General features: G+C 36.6%; 1 protein-coding gene across 8 annotated transcripts in view; it reads left to right on the top strand.

The window, feature by feature from the left end:
- KCNT2 (potassium sodium-activated channel subfamily T member 2) overlaps positions 1 to 16,522 on the top strand; it is a 120,338-nt gene extending 103,816 nt beyond the window's left edge. For 3 of the 8 annotated variants that reach the window (XM_032696526.1, XM_032696528.1, XM_032696529.1), the window contains 7 exons: positions 554 to 655; positions 3,282 to 3,365; positions 4,581 to 4,709; positions 7,359 to 7,379; positions 9,464 to 9,764; positions 11,836 to 11,920; positions 13,056 to 14,619. In XM_032696526.1, coding sequence (XP_032552417.1) covers positions 554 to 655; positions 3,282 to 3,365; positions 4,581 to 4,709; positions 7,359 to 7,379; positions 9,464 to 9,764; positions 11,836 to 11,920; positions 13,056 to 13,167 — 834 coding nt within the window. In that variant the 3' untranslated portion in view covers positions 13,168 to 14,619. Of the gene's footprint in view, positions 1 to 553; positions 656 to 3,281; positions 3,366 to 4,580; positions 4,710 to 7,358; positions 7,380 to 9,463; positions 9,765 to 11,835; positions 11,921 to 13,055; positions 14,620 to 16,079 lie in introns of those variants that run through there. The other 5 variants (XM_032696530.1, XM_032696527.1, XM_032696532.1 and 2 more) reach the window with 3 other exon arrangements.
- Positions 16,523 to 16,828: the final 306 nt, after the last annotated feature.

The following is a 16,828-nucleotide window of genomic DNA, read 5'->3' on the forward strand; positions in this document are numbered from 1 at the left end:
TTAAGTAAAGATCTCCATCTAATAATAGCTGTGCCTTAAAATGCCATATATATATATGAAGTTCTACAGAACATGCTCATGCCATGATCTTTTATTTATGTTCCTATAAATAATCTATGATTTTCTTTAAGTAGTTATATCCCCTTCCTCATTAATTCCAAAAAGTGTCAGTAAAGGAGATGCTGAGCATCACACTTATTGTGGAATAAAACTGCTGGTACATTCTGGCACATTCCTGGCTTCTACATCCACAGTATTCTATCCTTCTATCCTTTTAAAATTGATCTGGTAAAATATGCCCACACAATTTGAAATGTGATGATTTAAACAATATATACAATTGAAACAATATTTACAATAATCAAAATCTTTCAACCTGAAAAACTGTACAGACTGGACAAAGATGCTGCATACTTGTAGAAAGCAACTATATAGAGAGTAAAGGGATTTTACACTATTGATCTCTTTCAAGGTAATATGAATTTCCTGTTTTTATTACAGTCCTTCCAAAACCAGCATTAAAAGTGTTTTCTATTTTTTAATTCCTTAACAGAAAGAGCGGGAGAAGGGATCTAATCTTGCATTTATGTTTCGACTGCCCTTTGCTGCTGGCAGGGTTTTCAGCATCAGTATGTTGGATACACTGCTTTATCAGGTACTGTGAACAGTAATGTGACTTAAAACAAATATTACCACCTATTCAATTGTACTTAATTGTTAAATAACCCTATTTTCCTACATATGATCCATTAAAGTGTGTGTCTATACCAGAAACAAACAAAGGCAAAAGATAATAGAGCATGTTCTACACGATGGTATTAGTTCAGTTATCAGTGCCAAAATCATCCTGACCTTGCACAAAATCTGTTGTTAAATAGTAAACCTCTCCACAGTCAAACAGTTTTGATAAGGCCTACATAAATTACAGATTATACAGACTAATAACACTTGTACTCTGCAACAAAAACTGCCCATTCCCACAAAGCAGTGTCTCTAACAAAAAAAAACAAACCACCCAACAGAATTACTTTAATGTGTAATTTATCAGTCATCTGCATTTGCTCATAAAGGCTTCAGTTACACCATTGTGGCCCGTCCTCTTACTTGTGCTGACTAGACCTCCAGAGGACCAATTATTTTAAAGTAAGCTATTCACACCCTAACATGGAATATATTCAGTGGATACTGAATGGGGGAAGAAAAGGCAGCACTCAACCTTGTTGCCCAGAATCCAGGACAAAGCTCCTCGTGCAAAAGGTAGTGATACCAGTCAGTGGGAATAAGGGAAGGGCAACAGCCTCAGACAGTTGAAGAGAAAATATCGGAAAGTACAGAGTCAGGGCAAATGAAGGTAATAGTTTCTAGTTTCAGGGTGGAAAAATAGGACAATATTGCTTGCTCTTCAGCAGTGACCATGTTGCTGCACACCCTGATACATCAGGATGACCAAACAGCAGCCCCCAGCACTTGCCTTCAAGGATCAAGGTAGACACAATAAGCAGCAACACCACCATGGCCCATGTAATCTGCCTGCCTACTTTGTTCCTAGAGACAGCCTGTTGACAGCTTTTGTATTCAGGTGTGAAACACTGTTGCACGGAACTTGGTAATTTTGTGCACAAAAGGTATTCTTTCATTGCAATTCTACTTCCAATAAATTTCTGGTAGGCAACTTCAACATAAATAGAATTACTGTAGCTAAACTTTTGTCAAGAAGTCATTAATATGGAAACCAGTCATGTATATGGACATAATCATTCTAGATGTTCTAGAAATAAGTGTATTTGCATATAAAATCTTCAAAATCATGACCCAGAATATCAACATCATATACTGCAAAACTAAAAAAAAAAAAGAATATGAAGACACTTATAAACAGATCTGTCATTATCAACAACTCCTGCCAGCAAGTCACTTCAATATCTTATATTTCCTCCTAGATGTGAACAGTCATGCTATGACTTGACAGAGTAACACCATTCATACAAAATGTTAAAAAAAAGGTCCTACACACTTATTCTCACTTAAATTCCACGTCCTTTCTTTGAGCTCCTACTGCTCATGGGTGAACTCATTTTTCTAGAATTATCTTCCTTATTCCAAGTTAGAAATGCTATGAAAGCAACTCTGTTCTTTTTCATGGTTCCATCCTTTTCTGTACAGCATTTTTATCTTCTGCATACAAAGAACAGAGTAAATGACATGAAGAACAGCAGGATTCACCTGGGGCTTCCTGTTACAGGCCAAAAGAAAAGCCTTTGAATTATCTTTAGGGCACTGACTGAAAAATGAAAACTTGGTCTGGCAAATCCTGGTGAATACACTTGGTAATCTAACAAAAATTCCACAGCATAAATGATGCAGCCAAGATAAAAAATAAGTAAAAGTTACCAAAAAAAATTTCTTCAAGATGCTCATTAGCATTTAGCCCATCACACTGGAAGATCACCAGCGTAAAAACTAAAATAGTTGAATCACTATGTATCAAATTAAATCTGTCTATCTTCTGAGCTTAAACAAATTCAGATTCTATAAAGGATTTATATAACACCTTTGTAAGGTATTTCTTTATGAAAACCTATTTGCTAGCTCTCTGTTTGCATGAAGCCAAAACAGTTAACTGTACCTTGTGTTCCAACAAGGACTGATAGCCAGCCTTGAATCCTGCCCTGCTACACCCAAGAGGTGATCTAATGTCAGCTAATTCCCAGCCTTAGCCTACACTTCTGTGTTGAGCTTAATTTCTGCCTTTTAACCAATAGCAACACACTTCTGTTAGCACAGCAACAAGCCTGGACTGAGACAAGACAGATGAACCCTTAAAAAACCATAAAATTACTCATTTGAATTAAACTAATAGCAGTTTCATCTCAGTATTACCCACTTCTCAGACCCATTTAGCATATGACAGCATTTCTTTTGCACAGAAGAGTTCATTATAATTTCACACCTGGTAAGGCTAACACTTTACTTCCATTGATCTTATGTCTACACTCATCTTTGCTTTTATGGTGCCTTATTATGCCTCAGTCTTCTGAATCCTGAATGTACATTGCATGCACATGCAGAGCCAAACTAGAAAACTTAATTTTATGTAAGTAAATTCAGCAAAAAAAGAGGAATAGCTATTTCTACAGTGATAAGATACTTAAAGAGATGGATTGTAAAAACAGATGTACAATTTCTTTGAAATTCATACATGGTGCTAATGGTTACCTGCTCATCTGTTCATTAAAGCTTTTTTCTTTCTTTTCCGTCTCTCCTGTTAAAAAACGTGGCAGTCATTTGTGAAAGATTATATGATATCTATTACAAGACTTCTGCTGGGACTTGATACCACACCAGGATCTGGGTTTCTTTGTTCTGTAAGTTATTAAAGAAATAAAAAATTAGTACAGAGTACCAGAGAAGATTCTCTGCTGTCTGCAATGTCTTTGTATGGCACTTCCTTTTGTGTAAGTCCAAGAAAGGCCATCTGTTTCCTTTTTCACCAGGGGAGAAGACAGGAAAACTAGATAGAAAACACACATTTTTAGTTCCATAGCAAAAAACATCTCCCAAGAAAATACAATACATTTTATAAAGCAGAAAGAAAAATAGGTAGGTCAGGAAAACACAGGAAAAGCGCATTTTATATGACATGGCAATGGCAGTTCAGCAAACAATTTAAAAACTAAGTATATAAAACCCAGGAAGCACTATCTATATTGCACAGCCTGGCTATGTACGTCAGTATTCCCCAATGCAATTTTTATGTGTATATACACACATGAAAAATAAAATCACTAACATTATTATTAAAATAAACCCCACCTTTCTGTTTTCTCCCACACCCATCATTCCCTAGCTGGTAAACAGATCAATTCAAGTTGCTTTCTAGGGACCTAAAAAGAATTGCAGGATGTTGTACTCTAAAAGGAAGTTATCAATGATGGTTTACAAAAGCTGCTTCAATAGAAACCAATTATGTATTTCTTGGTCAATCATTAAGCTTTGTTATAGTGAATGTAAGAGAATTGAATCTCTAAAAAGGAGCTCATTTTCATCTTGAAATAGGGCTGGTGTCATAGTAATGAAATAACTGAGCTTCATTTAAGACTTCCTTATGCCATTTATGCTTAGTGTATTACTTCCTCCCCGCTCTCTTCTCCCCAGATATTCAGCCTGCAGTCTAGTGAACAGTGAATTTGGCTGCATTCAAAATCCTCATGCACTCTGGAGTCTGTCCATCACCAGCTTCTTACTGCTGCCAATATTTAGTTCATTCTTTTATATTTTACTCAAATATGAACACTGGATGAAGGATACCATGTAAGTTTTTAAGTAACTTGAAAACAAGATCAGAAGTTCGTAAGACTGAACTGCTTGCACTGCGATGTCCTCTAAACAGAGAGAAAACAAAAGAAACAGTATTACAAACTCAGTGGAAGTTCCAGATTTGTTGTGGAGCAAAGGTGCAATACCACAATATGATAATTACCAGTTAGTGTTTAGTTTTAAATTTTTTTTTCATGCGTAGCATGGTGAACAAGTGATAAGCCCTCAAGAGTTAAAATTCCTCCTTCTTATTATTTGTTCAGATGAAAATCACAGAAGAGGATCTATGGATTAGGACATATGCCAGACTGTATCAGAAACTTTGTTCTTCTACAGGAGACATTCCAATTGGAGTCTATAGGACAGAATCCCAAAAGCTTGCAACATCCGAGGTAGGTCAGTTTACTGTACTTTCTTTTGGATTTGATTACAAAGTATACAAGGCCTCCCTCTGCTGACACATATATGGTCACACTAACTCAGGCACAGCTGGGACAGGCTCTGGTTTGAACTTGCAGGTGGTGACTAATGGCAGTGTATGTAACAAGCTCTATAACCAGGTCCTCTATCATGTCTGTCAAGAATGTCAACATTGTATCAAAACAGGTGGCATTTCACTATTCACACGACTTTCTAATAGTCTCTTGTTGCTCATTTCTAGTTAGTCTTATTAAAAGTACTGTGGGATATCTCTAAATTTAGCTGCCAAACAGTGGCAATTTTTGAAATATGCATTCATGTGTTTACTGAATAAATGTATAAAGAATGACAAAAGAACTTTTCCCTGACTACTTAACATACTTTTTTGTTTGTTTGTTTGGGCAGCTCTTATTTCTGTCATGTATTAGCCATTTGTTTATGTGACCATTGGTACATCTCAGTAAACCATGGCTCCAAAGCAGCTCTAAAATGCAAAATTGAGCAACAACTTCTTCCTTTCTTCTGAAATACTCAGACATAGTTTACACTGATTTCTGAGGCAGGCAATTTGTATTTTTTTTCCACATTTTGGAAAAATATTAGAAAACACTAAGGCATAAAATGCTTAACTGCAAGACTTATCCTGAAGTAAGTACAAACATTCAGATTAAGTTAATTTAAAAAAAAAGAGAGAAAAAAAATCTATGCAAGATTCCACCCAGTTCCCCAGTGTCTCTTTTTGGGGACCACCACTGTCTCTGCAGGTGGCTTTTACTGCTTAGCGAGTGGACTGTGTCACTGCAATAATGTCAAATGATTTTTTAAATATAGCAGCATTAACATAATCCATCAAAATCATTCCTTGGAGAAGAATGTAGTCAGTCTCACTGCTAACATAAAAAAAAGTCTGTCATAGCTTTCAGCAAAACACAGCAGATATCAGGTTTTAAGAATTCATTAAATAAGGATAAGATAAAATTCATGGCAATGCTTTATCCTCATGTTCTGAGAGAATAGGGCTGGCTATTTAAGTTCAGGTCCAAAAAAGAAAATGAAGAAAAGTTGAACTGTGAGTATATAACATATTGTGAAGAGTGCATTTTTGGTGCCCTTAGTTTTTATCTTTCTGCATTTTCACAAGATTTCAAACATACAGGCTGACTGGCAAACAGGATTTGCACAGGGGAGGGGTAACTACAAGAGTAACCCTCATCTTTTCTATGTGAACTTTTATATTTTTTTGGCAGGATGTTCAGGGGGCAAGCATACACACTCAAATTCATCTTCTGAAACAAGCTTAACTGATAAATTAAAGATCTTTCAAATATTTTCAATATTTTCATTGGGAACCGCTGGAGCCTGTACACATGCAGCTGCTCAGGAGCCTGGATACTTGATTAGACCAGACCCAGATTTAGTTGGAGGTAGTGATTATCTTTTGCAAAGAAGCAGTTTGTTAAAACATTCAGACACTCAAATGAGCCTGGAAGCCTCTGTCTAGTAGATAAGAGTTGAGTTCTATATTAGTTCCTACCAGCTTTCACAGGTAATCCCATGAAGAATTTGAGTTAGATCAGGTAGATGAAGAAGTAGAAGGAGGTTGGAGAAATCTCCTGGTAAAATTTTCTAATTGTCAGGTACTGGACAAATGTGGAAGAGTGGCAATGCTTGTTTATTATGTGACAAAAAAAGCAGCTGTTGATATTTTTAAGCTGAAGGCTCCAAATGCAGACCCCTAGTGGTATTTTCACACAAATACTTCTGCAATTTCATGTTTACTGAGTGACCATTTGTGCAACCTTTCCCCTCTAGAGGGGCGCAGGGGTATCTTCTGTAACCCAGCTCTTCCCCAGAATAAGAAGAGCAACATCTAGCTCTGCATCTGCAGCCTTTATAGGTAGATACATACAAATGCAGACATGCTGAAAGCTTCAATCTTTCTGCAAAGTGTTTATTTTGAAGTTAAAGGAATTTTTGACTGATTCCACTAATCAAATAATATTAGCGTGGGCTATCATTTTAGCTTTTCAATACATTAAGCCATTGGATGAGATCTTTAAAATGGAAGTTAGAGAAAAGTAAATTGCTCTGTTACTCAGGAATATGGATTTTAACCATAAACTTGAAGGTCTGTTACTCAGAGAACCTCCAACATGAATATCAATTTGAGTTTAAACAGACTTTTGGAACTTAATTTTTACTGCACAGTAACGCAGTAACTGTCAGTTAATGGTTAACTCGAGTCGCAGGAACAATATATGCCAATATTAATATTTTTATATCTACATTTATCCTTTGGCACCCCCTTTTTTTACTATGCAAAAGAGAAGCCTTCACCTCACTGACAGATAATTCCTTTCAAAATAAAGCGAGGTTTCAGTGATTTAGTAACTAAATAACAAGTGAATCTAGCCTGCCTCTCAATGACCGTCACACCTATGATTCAAACCATTTCCATTTCTTAAAAAAAAAAAAAAAATAAAAAAGAGAGATGAAATCTTTTTTTTTACTACCTCTGTAGGTGATTTTCTGTGCTTCCTGTTAAATGGTCCATGTCTGTTTCTTTAGATTCACTTCTGTTTAAATTGTCTTTTGTTTTCTTTTTCCCCTTCATTTGTCAGTCCCGAGAAATGGCTTCACAAGTAAGTATTAACTCACTGTCTGCCTGTTGCTGGGTGTCATGGTTTAAGCCCGGGAGGCTTGCTCGCTCTCCCCAAGGTGCAACGGGGGAGAAAATTGAAAGGGTAAAAGCGAGAAAACTCGTGGGCTAAGATAAAGGCAATTCAAGAAGTTAAGCAAAACATAGTCCCATACAGGCTACTGTGAAGAAATTTAACTCAATCCCAGCCAGAAACAGCACGCAAAGTTAAACCATGGGAGTAAAATCCTTACAGAAAATGGAACTGTGCAGGGGATCATCCTTGGGTAAACAGATCTTAAAGCAGCATTGTTCTGGACACAAACGTCTTACTTAAAAATCTGAAAGCTGACAGACTGGGGCTTTCAAAAAGTATTTTTGAGTGAAGTTTGAGACTGATTAAAACAGAGGGGGACACAAAGAAGTACTCTGTGCTGCGCTTTTATCTTCTGTGTATTTAACAGCTGCCACTGGGAGACACTTCTGTGCTGCTTTTGAAAGAGAGTCCGGGATTCTTTGTTTTTGCTTTGTTGTTAAACAGTTGAACTTTTTCTGCTTGCATAGAGCAAAGGGCCATTCTGCACAGCTTTATCAACAGGCAACATAAAAACTTAATGGTCATCTAAGTAAATACTTAACTGTTATGATAATGATTGGTCTGCCTTTTCAGCACTACTGTAGCAAGTCCAGATGACTGTTTTATCAGAAGCTGGACAAGGAAAGCTACCAATGCAGGCAGGAAGAAAGGCAAAACAAGACCATCCTTTATACTCAGTTTGTATCTGATTTGTTCACACCAAATAGCTCCATCCTATCCATAAGTAGCACCTTATCATATGGAATATAGTCTGCCTACCTTGATCCTTACTGTAAAATATGCACAAAACCAAAATGACAATTTAACAAACAACAACAAAATCAAATAGCATTCCTGTACAAAGGGATCTAGGGTTCTCTTTTATGCCCTTCCCAAAACAACATCAGCTGAGTCAGTAACAAAACTTCAAAGATCATGTAGTCTTAAGAAAAAAAACAACAAATAATCCCTTTTCTATTGCAGACTAAGCTGAAGAGCCTCAATAAATTAGATGGTCTTTGCATGAGGTTTATTGCAACATCCTAGTCTAGATTATTAAAAATGTGATTTTATTGAAGTGCTATGACATAAACATTTGTAGTTTGTTTTGATTGTTTTGCTATCTGTTTGGGTTTGTCACCTTTTTTTTTTTTTACACAGATAGAAGCTAGTTTGTGCAAAAGTGAAATATTTAAGTATTTTTCACACTCTATACAACTGACTCATATCAAATACTATTTTATGGACTCCAGGAACCTTACAGATTCTGTGTGGGAAAGGCTGGTGAGCCTTAAAAAAAGCTTGTATTAAACACTGACAAGGTCAGGAGATTCTTGCTTTCAGATTTCATATTAATAGGAAAAGGCCATTAAGTAGCTCTTGGTTTAAATTTTCTTTATTCAGTGATAACTTTCAGCATATTGTGAATTCTTTCTCTTCTAGGGGATTCATGTAAACTCAGCCAGCTCATTTACATCATCTTTGCTTTATACTTCATACTTTCATATGTGCCTGGGAATTTGAGATACAGTTAACAGGCACATTCTACCTGTGGTCTTAAAAGAGTACTGAAAACAGTGCAGCCAAAGTTGAACTATTACTTAATGAATCCACCACATATATCTAAAAAGCAGTTATGGAACTGAATTTCTGGCTGAAAATATACAGACTGGGAAGAAAGTGGAGAAGCCATTCAGAAAAGATTCCTAGATTCAGGAAGGGCAGTATCAGGCTAGAGTTGCTCTTCTCAGAATCAAAGTGGAATCAAGCATTAAATAACACAACTTTGACAGACATATTTATATCATAAATGAGCTTTTTACATAAAAAGTCAAAGCCTAATTAAAGAAAGCCCATTCAGGAACACTTACTAAGTACAAAGAGCTGAATCCCCTCAGCTCTACTGCAACCAAAACACATGTTCAACTGCACTGCTGAAAAGAGGAGAGAACATCTTGATCTTGCTTCCATTTTATAAAGCCCTTAATCTCTCTTGTCGTTTTCCTTTCAAGTCTCAAATCTCTATCAGCGTGGAAGAATGGGAAGACACTAAAGACACCAAAGAACAGTTTAGTTATCGCGGTAACCATCGGAACTCAACCTCCAGTGACCAGTCTGACCATCCCCTGCTGCGACGGAAGAGCATGCAGTGGGCACGGCGGCTGAGCAGGAGAGCACCCAGGCACTCGGGGAAAACAGCAGAGAAGATCAACCAGCAGCGAATGAACCTTTATAGGAGGTCAGAAAGACAGGAGCTTGCTGAGCTCGTGAAAAACAGAATGAAGCATCTGGGCCTTTCTCCAGCAGGATACGGTATCGCTATTATACTTTAATAACATTAACATTATGCAAGATGAGCTCATTTTTAAGAACTGAGGGTGCCATAAGCAAAATATTAACTTTATGATAATGTTTTTGTTCTGTTGGTTTAGGGTCTTTTTTTTTTTCGTTTACCAAGAGTAACAGAATGTTTTTAGTCCATTCTATTATCACTCATTCCTGTGTTCATATGGAAGGCTCAGAAGGGAGCATGTCAGTCACATTTATGTTTAGCATATGACATGTATATGCTGAATGTATAAACAGTACCCTGTCACTGAATAGCTGCACCTTATTTCCACAAACGTGTTCAAATACAGATGAAGGCAGAACTGTTGTGAAAGTTCACTCATATATCAAGGCGGGGAGTTTTCATATGTGAGGGATATTGCATTTTCTCCACAATTCTTAAAAATAGCACCAAATTGTCACATTACAGTAATTTTTTAATTAATCATGTTTCATTAGGTCTTTAACATTTTTATCCATCAAGTCCTTCTCCAGCAAGGCTGATGTTGGGTTGCTTTTTAGTTTGTTCCATTTTAGTTTGGAGGTTTGCTTTTTTTAAGCTATTGACAAGAGCTCTGCAACACTTACTAATACACACACCACAGCTGCCTGGGTTGCCTTTCTATGGCCTTGACTCTGTAGCATGCTGTATGGAAAACCCCAGAACTATGGATTCTAGTTTCCTAGAAACACCAAGTATTTCTAGATCCCAACTTATTAGTCTGCTACACTAAGTCCAATGTGCAACTTGGTGCTTTCTACTTCTGAAGCAGCAACACTGGGGTTCCCATGCTCAATTTTCACTTAAAGAATCCAAAATGTTCTCTTTTACAAAAGCATTACTCTTCATTTTTCAACATAATTATTTTTAAATTTGACTTATCCATAAAATATCCATCTGCTAAAGGTAAATGGGGTATTTCCTGCAGAATGGATAGTTTTATTTGTCTGTTTAACAATAAACATTCTTAATGCACGTTCAAAACATTAATGACCAATGGCAATAACCAATTTTGATATCAATAGCAATGTGCAACCCAACAGTAGTCATTATTGTTACTACCAATACAAACTTAACTGCAAGAGAAGGCTGCTACAGAATATATGGCTGTAGTTTTGTTTAATATCTACATATTAAATATGTAAATACAGTATCTTTTTTTCCACAGTCCAAGTGGATAATTACTATTCCTTCTTTCTTTGTATATTCTATACAACTCTCTGCAGGACTCAATATTTTCCAGGAGTTTCACAGGCCACAATAACATTTGATCAAGCACAGAGAAGTTTTGTAAATTTGATTCATATTTACAGTAATAACAAGAAAACTTTGTTGTACTACTGCTTTTGCTGTCAAATCCTAGTTAAAAGCTGAAAATAAACATTCATTTCATTATTCAGATTTAGGATGATTATGTACCATCTATAGAACAGCAAAAACCTTAAAAAAAAAGTCAGCCTTCATTTTCAAGACATCAGTAGAAGAATAATGAAAAATGCAAGGAAGGCATACCAATTTCCATTTATACAGCCTTCACATTTCAAGCCCTTGGCACAGGTGGTAAAAGAGAAATGCTTGCTAGATATATGGAAAAAGGGAAAAGAGGTTTATGTTGACCAAATCTGGAAATGGATGAGAGCGCCATACACCTGCACTTAACCTCGATCACTTGAACTCAATGCCAGCCGAGGATGGAAGTTGCTACTTCCCACAAACTTACCTATGCTGCAGGGCAGGCTGGTAAATCACCTTAAAGGTGGGTTACATTCAGAAATGTTATGACTGAAAAAAGCAAAAGAAGATTTTTAAAACATTCAGAAAGAAAACAAGATATTTTTTGAGCTGATAACTCAAATGATAACATGTCAATTCCAACTCAAGTACAGTTGAAAAGAAGTTGCTAAACTTATTTGAAATCACTCTGACAACTAGACACTTTTTGACAGCTTTCTGAACCAAAGAAGATCTTTTATCAAATTAGTTTGTCAGAAATACTACTTTTCACAATTCATTTGTAAATATAATTCATTTGGTACATTTTTTTCTGTTCTCTAGATGAAATGAATGATCATCAGAACACCCTTTCTTACATCCTGATCAATCCTTCTCCAGATACAAGATTAGAGCTGAATGATATAGTGTAAGTTAAAGCATCCACATAAAAAAATAAAGTCACAAGACCTGCAAAATTTCTGGTTTGCACTTTCTGCCTGAATTCCTTTTATTATCTTTCTGCTGGAAAAGAACTCCAAACGTTCCTATACATCTGCAAAATAAAAAAAAAAAGGAAACTTCTATTTAAATAGCCATCTAATTATACTATATATGTACATATTAAAAATTAATATTTATTCTCCTTAAACTTTTGCTTGTAATTTAGCTACCCAGTCTTAATAGAAAGATCAACCCCTTAAAATCAGTATTTTCAAGTGGGATTTTATTACATAGATTCAAAAATCATTAAAGCGAATAGAAGTCTTCCCCTGAATATCATGTGATATTCATGCTTAAGATAATTTAAATACAAATGGTATGACCTTAACACAGGAAATGTTTTTACTTGCTTTCCAGGAATTTTTGCAGGCTACATGAGAAAAAAATGAACACAAATCTGAACTGTCAAATTTTAGTTATCTAAGCATTGTTTCTTATCGAAGAACTACGTGACAGCTGTGTTAAGGTCCTGAGCCATTTCTGTCTTTGGTTTGCTCTACTAACATGCCCCATCTGCTCCGTGGGCAAGAAACCAGAGAGCCCAGCTGTGCAGGGGCCTCCACATCACTGCTGACCCACCTCATTGCTTGCTCACAAGGAGGAAAAGCTGTTAGAGAAAGAATCCAGCTCCAGAATGTCAGCCTACACCAAGATTATCAACATCTGGCTTTTAATAATTGAGCACAATGACAAGAACTATCCACTGTTTTCTTTTAGAAACAACTCTGTGGACTGCTTGTCCCTTCTTTAAGGTCTAATGAATAAAGGCATTGCATTAACACATGCAGTTCTTAGCAAAGAAGCTGTCAGTTCAAGTAAGTTTTCACTGTGCCTGGTACATACACATAATGTCTGGGTAGCCAACATGTGAAAAAGCATTGTTATTAGCTCCTAAAGTGAGTGATGCTACTGAGTGTCCCAAGTTACCCAACAGGAATTAGACTAAGCACCTTCAAATAAGTCTCTAAGTCTTCGTCAGATCTTTTCAACATTACAACTCTATGCACTTATCCTTGCTTGCACCACATTGTTTTAATAACAGTTATAATTTCTTTTTGTAGATACTTGATCCGACCTGATCCATTGACTTATGTTCCAAATGCTGCACCCAGCCGAAAAGACAGCTTCTGCAATACAGTGGGACAAGACACCAGGGAGGAAACACAACTTTGATATGTAATTCATCACAAAATTAAGAGACAATTTTATACACATGTTGTTTCCACTAACCATTTTGAAAACTGAGTGGTATATTTTATTCAGATTTTGGAAACAAAATGACAGTGGGTAAGTGACCAAATGTAGAAATGTGGTGCCTAGAAACTCTTAATTTCAGGGATTGTCAGGCTTGTGGCCTGTTGAGTATGATAGTTGAACTTTGTCAGCCTAACAGAATTACGACACCTGTCTGCTATTTAACCAATATGAACAAATGTCAGATTTCATCATATGTTTTGCTTAGATGCTTCTAAGCGAATTTATCAAGGTGACAGCATGTCAGTGACTAAGCTTCTGATCTACATCAGATTATCTGATGCCCATAGAGAGACAATGGATAATTTGTAGTAGAAAATACATTAAGACCTAAAGCTGCCACCAAGGCTCTGCGTGTCAAGAATTCAGTCTTTGAAATATTTTTCAATCTCAGCCTGTCATCCATTTGTATTAGAACAGGCTAGTTTAGGTCCCATTTTAGCCTCCAGGACCTGGGCGTTAGTTCTTTGGGTTTACACAGATCAGGTTGAATGACATAACCCAGTCACTCCGCAGAGGTTGAGATCTGAGACACATCCACTGAAAGAAGAGCCCAGCTGGAGGAAAATCCCTGTCATCTCACACAGGCAGCCCTCCCAGACTTGCAAAAAACTGGGAAGGTACTACCTGTGTGAAGCTGCATACAATGGTAGCTCAGGTGAAATGTAATCCTTTGAACCCTAGTGAAGTTGTCTAGAGAAGCCTGAATAGATAATAATACAAAAGTGAGAACATCCCTCTAGGGAATGATTCTTACTGCAAGTCCTTTCCATTTTCACAAATGCCAGAACTGAAACTGCCCAAAGCATGTACATGCCCAGTCATCCAGATTACCCAAATGTGATACATTTTCATATGAAATGATGTATCCCACTGAAAATTAAAGAAATTTTTATCCCATTCCATAAAATGAATGTAATTCCACATTATGTGAAAAAGCATTATGGATTTAAAACCTCTGTTTTGGCATGAAGTACCCAAGAAAGCATCTGCTTGTGTATGAAACACCTGGAGCTGCTACAGAATCTCCAGTCTGTATGCCACAATTGGTCAAGCTTTCTAAAGAATTAAGCCACAACTGGTCAAGCTTTCTAAAGAATTAAGCCTGCCTGTACAGGATCGTCCAAAATCACATTCTTGCTCTGCCATCTGTCACAAACTGGGAAGAACATACTTAAGGTTTAAAAAACCCTACAGTTACACTTACCTACGTAGAACCAGTACAAGAAATTTGGCAGACAGTCTACTATGGAAAATTTGATTATTCTTTGAACATCCTTGATGTCCTACTTGTACAAAAAACCCAGTCAGAATTATTTAGATTCTATTCTATATTCATTGATAGAACTACATTCTATTTCTGGATAAAAACCAAAAAAATACCTCCACAGCCAAGTTGCCAAGTGAGCAACTCATGGATTTGAGTATATTTATCAGCATTGTAAGGATGTTGTAATCAAGTCACGTTCATATTAGGAATGACATCAAATCTGCTGTTAACGCCTCCCTTCCTCTTCATTCTTCCAAAATTTAAAAAATCCATTCTATCTTAATTCAGAAATCCTAAAGCTACAATTACGAAAAACCACAGAGGTCTCAGACTGGATTGCAGCTCTCAGAAGACCAAGAGTACCAGTTTTAACAGGAGAAAGGATAGCTGGAAAGAGGTTTCCCAGCAGTTTTTTTACATTGACATATTGAAGTAGCATCATGGTCCAGAAAGGTTTCAGTGGTTCTCCTTAGAATCCATTTTTATTCAGTGTTTTTCCACACACACTAGTAATTTATCAGATTATTCTGATGAAATATTTCAAATGGGCACTGTGGGGGGAAAAAAGAAAATTGAAACGGCTGCACAGACTGAAGTCTACAGTTTTTTTAAAAAAACGTATATGGTACAGGATCTTGTCCAAGACCTGTCATAGAAGTTATCCCAGAAAAGTCTGCATGTGCACTGTGAATAACTTTCTATTTTCCATGTCTTTGGGGAGAAGACAGTATTCTAGTTGAATATTTAAAAAAAAATACAAAATTCTTATAAGTGTTCACTTCAAAATATTAGGAAGATCTTTTGTTTCATACCAAAGGCTTTTCTAACCGAGTCTCAAGGAGGCAAGCAGGATTCCAGAAACATGGCTACCCTCCAGCAGGCAAGCCAGATAGCCTGCTTTTAGTGTGATTCACACACTGTTTCACAGGCATTCCCTGTACACTGCCTATAATATGCACCACAGATTTAAGGACACTCTGCTGAAAGGATCTATAGCTAGGACTTGAGTCCTCACATTTAACAGCCAATAAAGCAGTATAAACAAGCAGTCAGGTGTGTCCATTTTCCCACTCAACTCAGCAGAATTGCTGCTCAGCTAGATGTGAAGAGTAGCATCTAATGTGACCTGATATTTCTCCAAGCCTAATGGATTTCTAATTGCTCATTAGCCTCAGAAGATTTGCTAAAGCAAACACAAAGACAGCTGGAGACACTTACAGTCTCTAAAATGAGTGCAAGACAACCTTTCTGAACAAAATACTTAGTTCTCTTCAAAATCTACTGGAAGACAAGCAAGGTAATAAAAATTAACAACAACATCTTATGAAGCAGAAGTTCTAATAACTCATGAATAATATACCACAAAGTTCAGTTATTCAGAATAATACTGCCCTTCACAGATACTCCATTCTAGTGGGATTTAGATCTTTCAAAAACCATCCCAAGTACCATATGAATGAGACAGTATGCACTTTCCTTCAGTGACCAGGGAGGCAATTCTTTTATGGTCATCCTACAGGCAATCTTATGTTCACATGCTTTCTTTCCTCGTGATTATCAGAAACATAATACAAGCCTAACTGGACTGGAGACCAGACTGAGGAACAGTAATCTTTATGCTCAGAGCTGGAGAAGGGATAATGAAGCTCTAGAACGAGCAGGGTCAGATGACTATTGAGCAGAGAAGTTTGATCTGGCAACAGTTCACTCAGTAAAGAGAAAAATCTAGAGCTGTGAAAAAAAGACTATTTCTATCTGTGCTTAAATGAATGCATTTTTCCTCCTGACACACTTCTATCAACAGCTCCAAGATGTCCATCTTCCCCGACAATACCTTAACACAGACCAAGCAGTTTGGTACCCACAGTCACAGTTCCAGTGAGGGAAGTTCTAGCAGTTAATAATTGCTTCATTCTCACAAGAGAATGCTCAAGCAAAGCCAGACCTACCTATGAAAATGTGTTACCTAGTCTGCAATAAAAAGTCACAAGAACTGTTTCAATGGAATACAGTGTGTTTCCTTAACTATTTCACTCCAATTCCACAACATGCTTTAATTCACATACAAAGTAAAAAGCACAGAGTTTGAGTTTTTAAAGCCTGCAGTAGAGTGAGTTAGTGAACTTGTCATGAAATTATGTCTTGGAAATTAAAAGAACAGTTATTTCCCAGCATACATACTTCCTCTCTCACAAACGACTTCCTACTACAACTACCCTTAAACAATTTTGAAGTATACAAAAATATATCACTGAATGTTTCTTATACATCTTTATTTACCAATGAAGCAAAAAACCACTAACAAATAAA

Source organism: Chiroxiphia lanceolata, chromosome 9, assembly GCF_009829145.1.
Source record: "Chiroxiphia lanceolata isolate bChiLan1 chromosome 9, bChiLan1.pri, whole genome shotgun sequence".
Taxonomy (NCBI): Eukaryota; Metazoa; Chordata; class Aves; order Passeriformes; family Pipridae; genus Chiroxiphia; species Chiroxiphia lanceolata.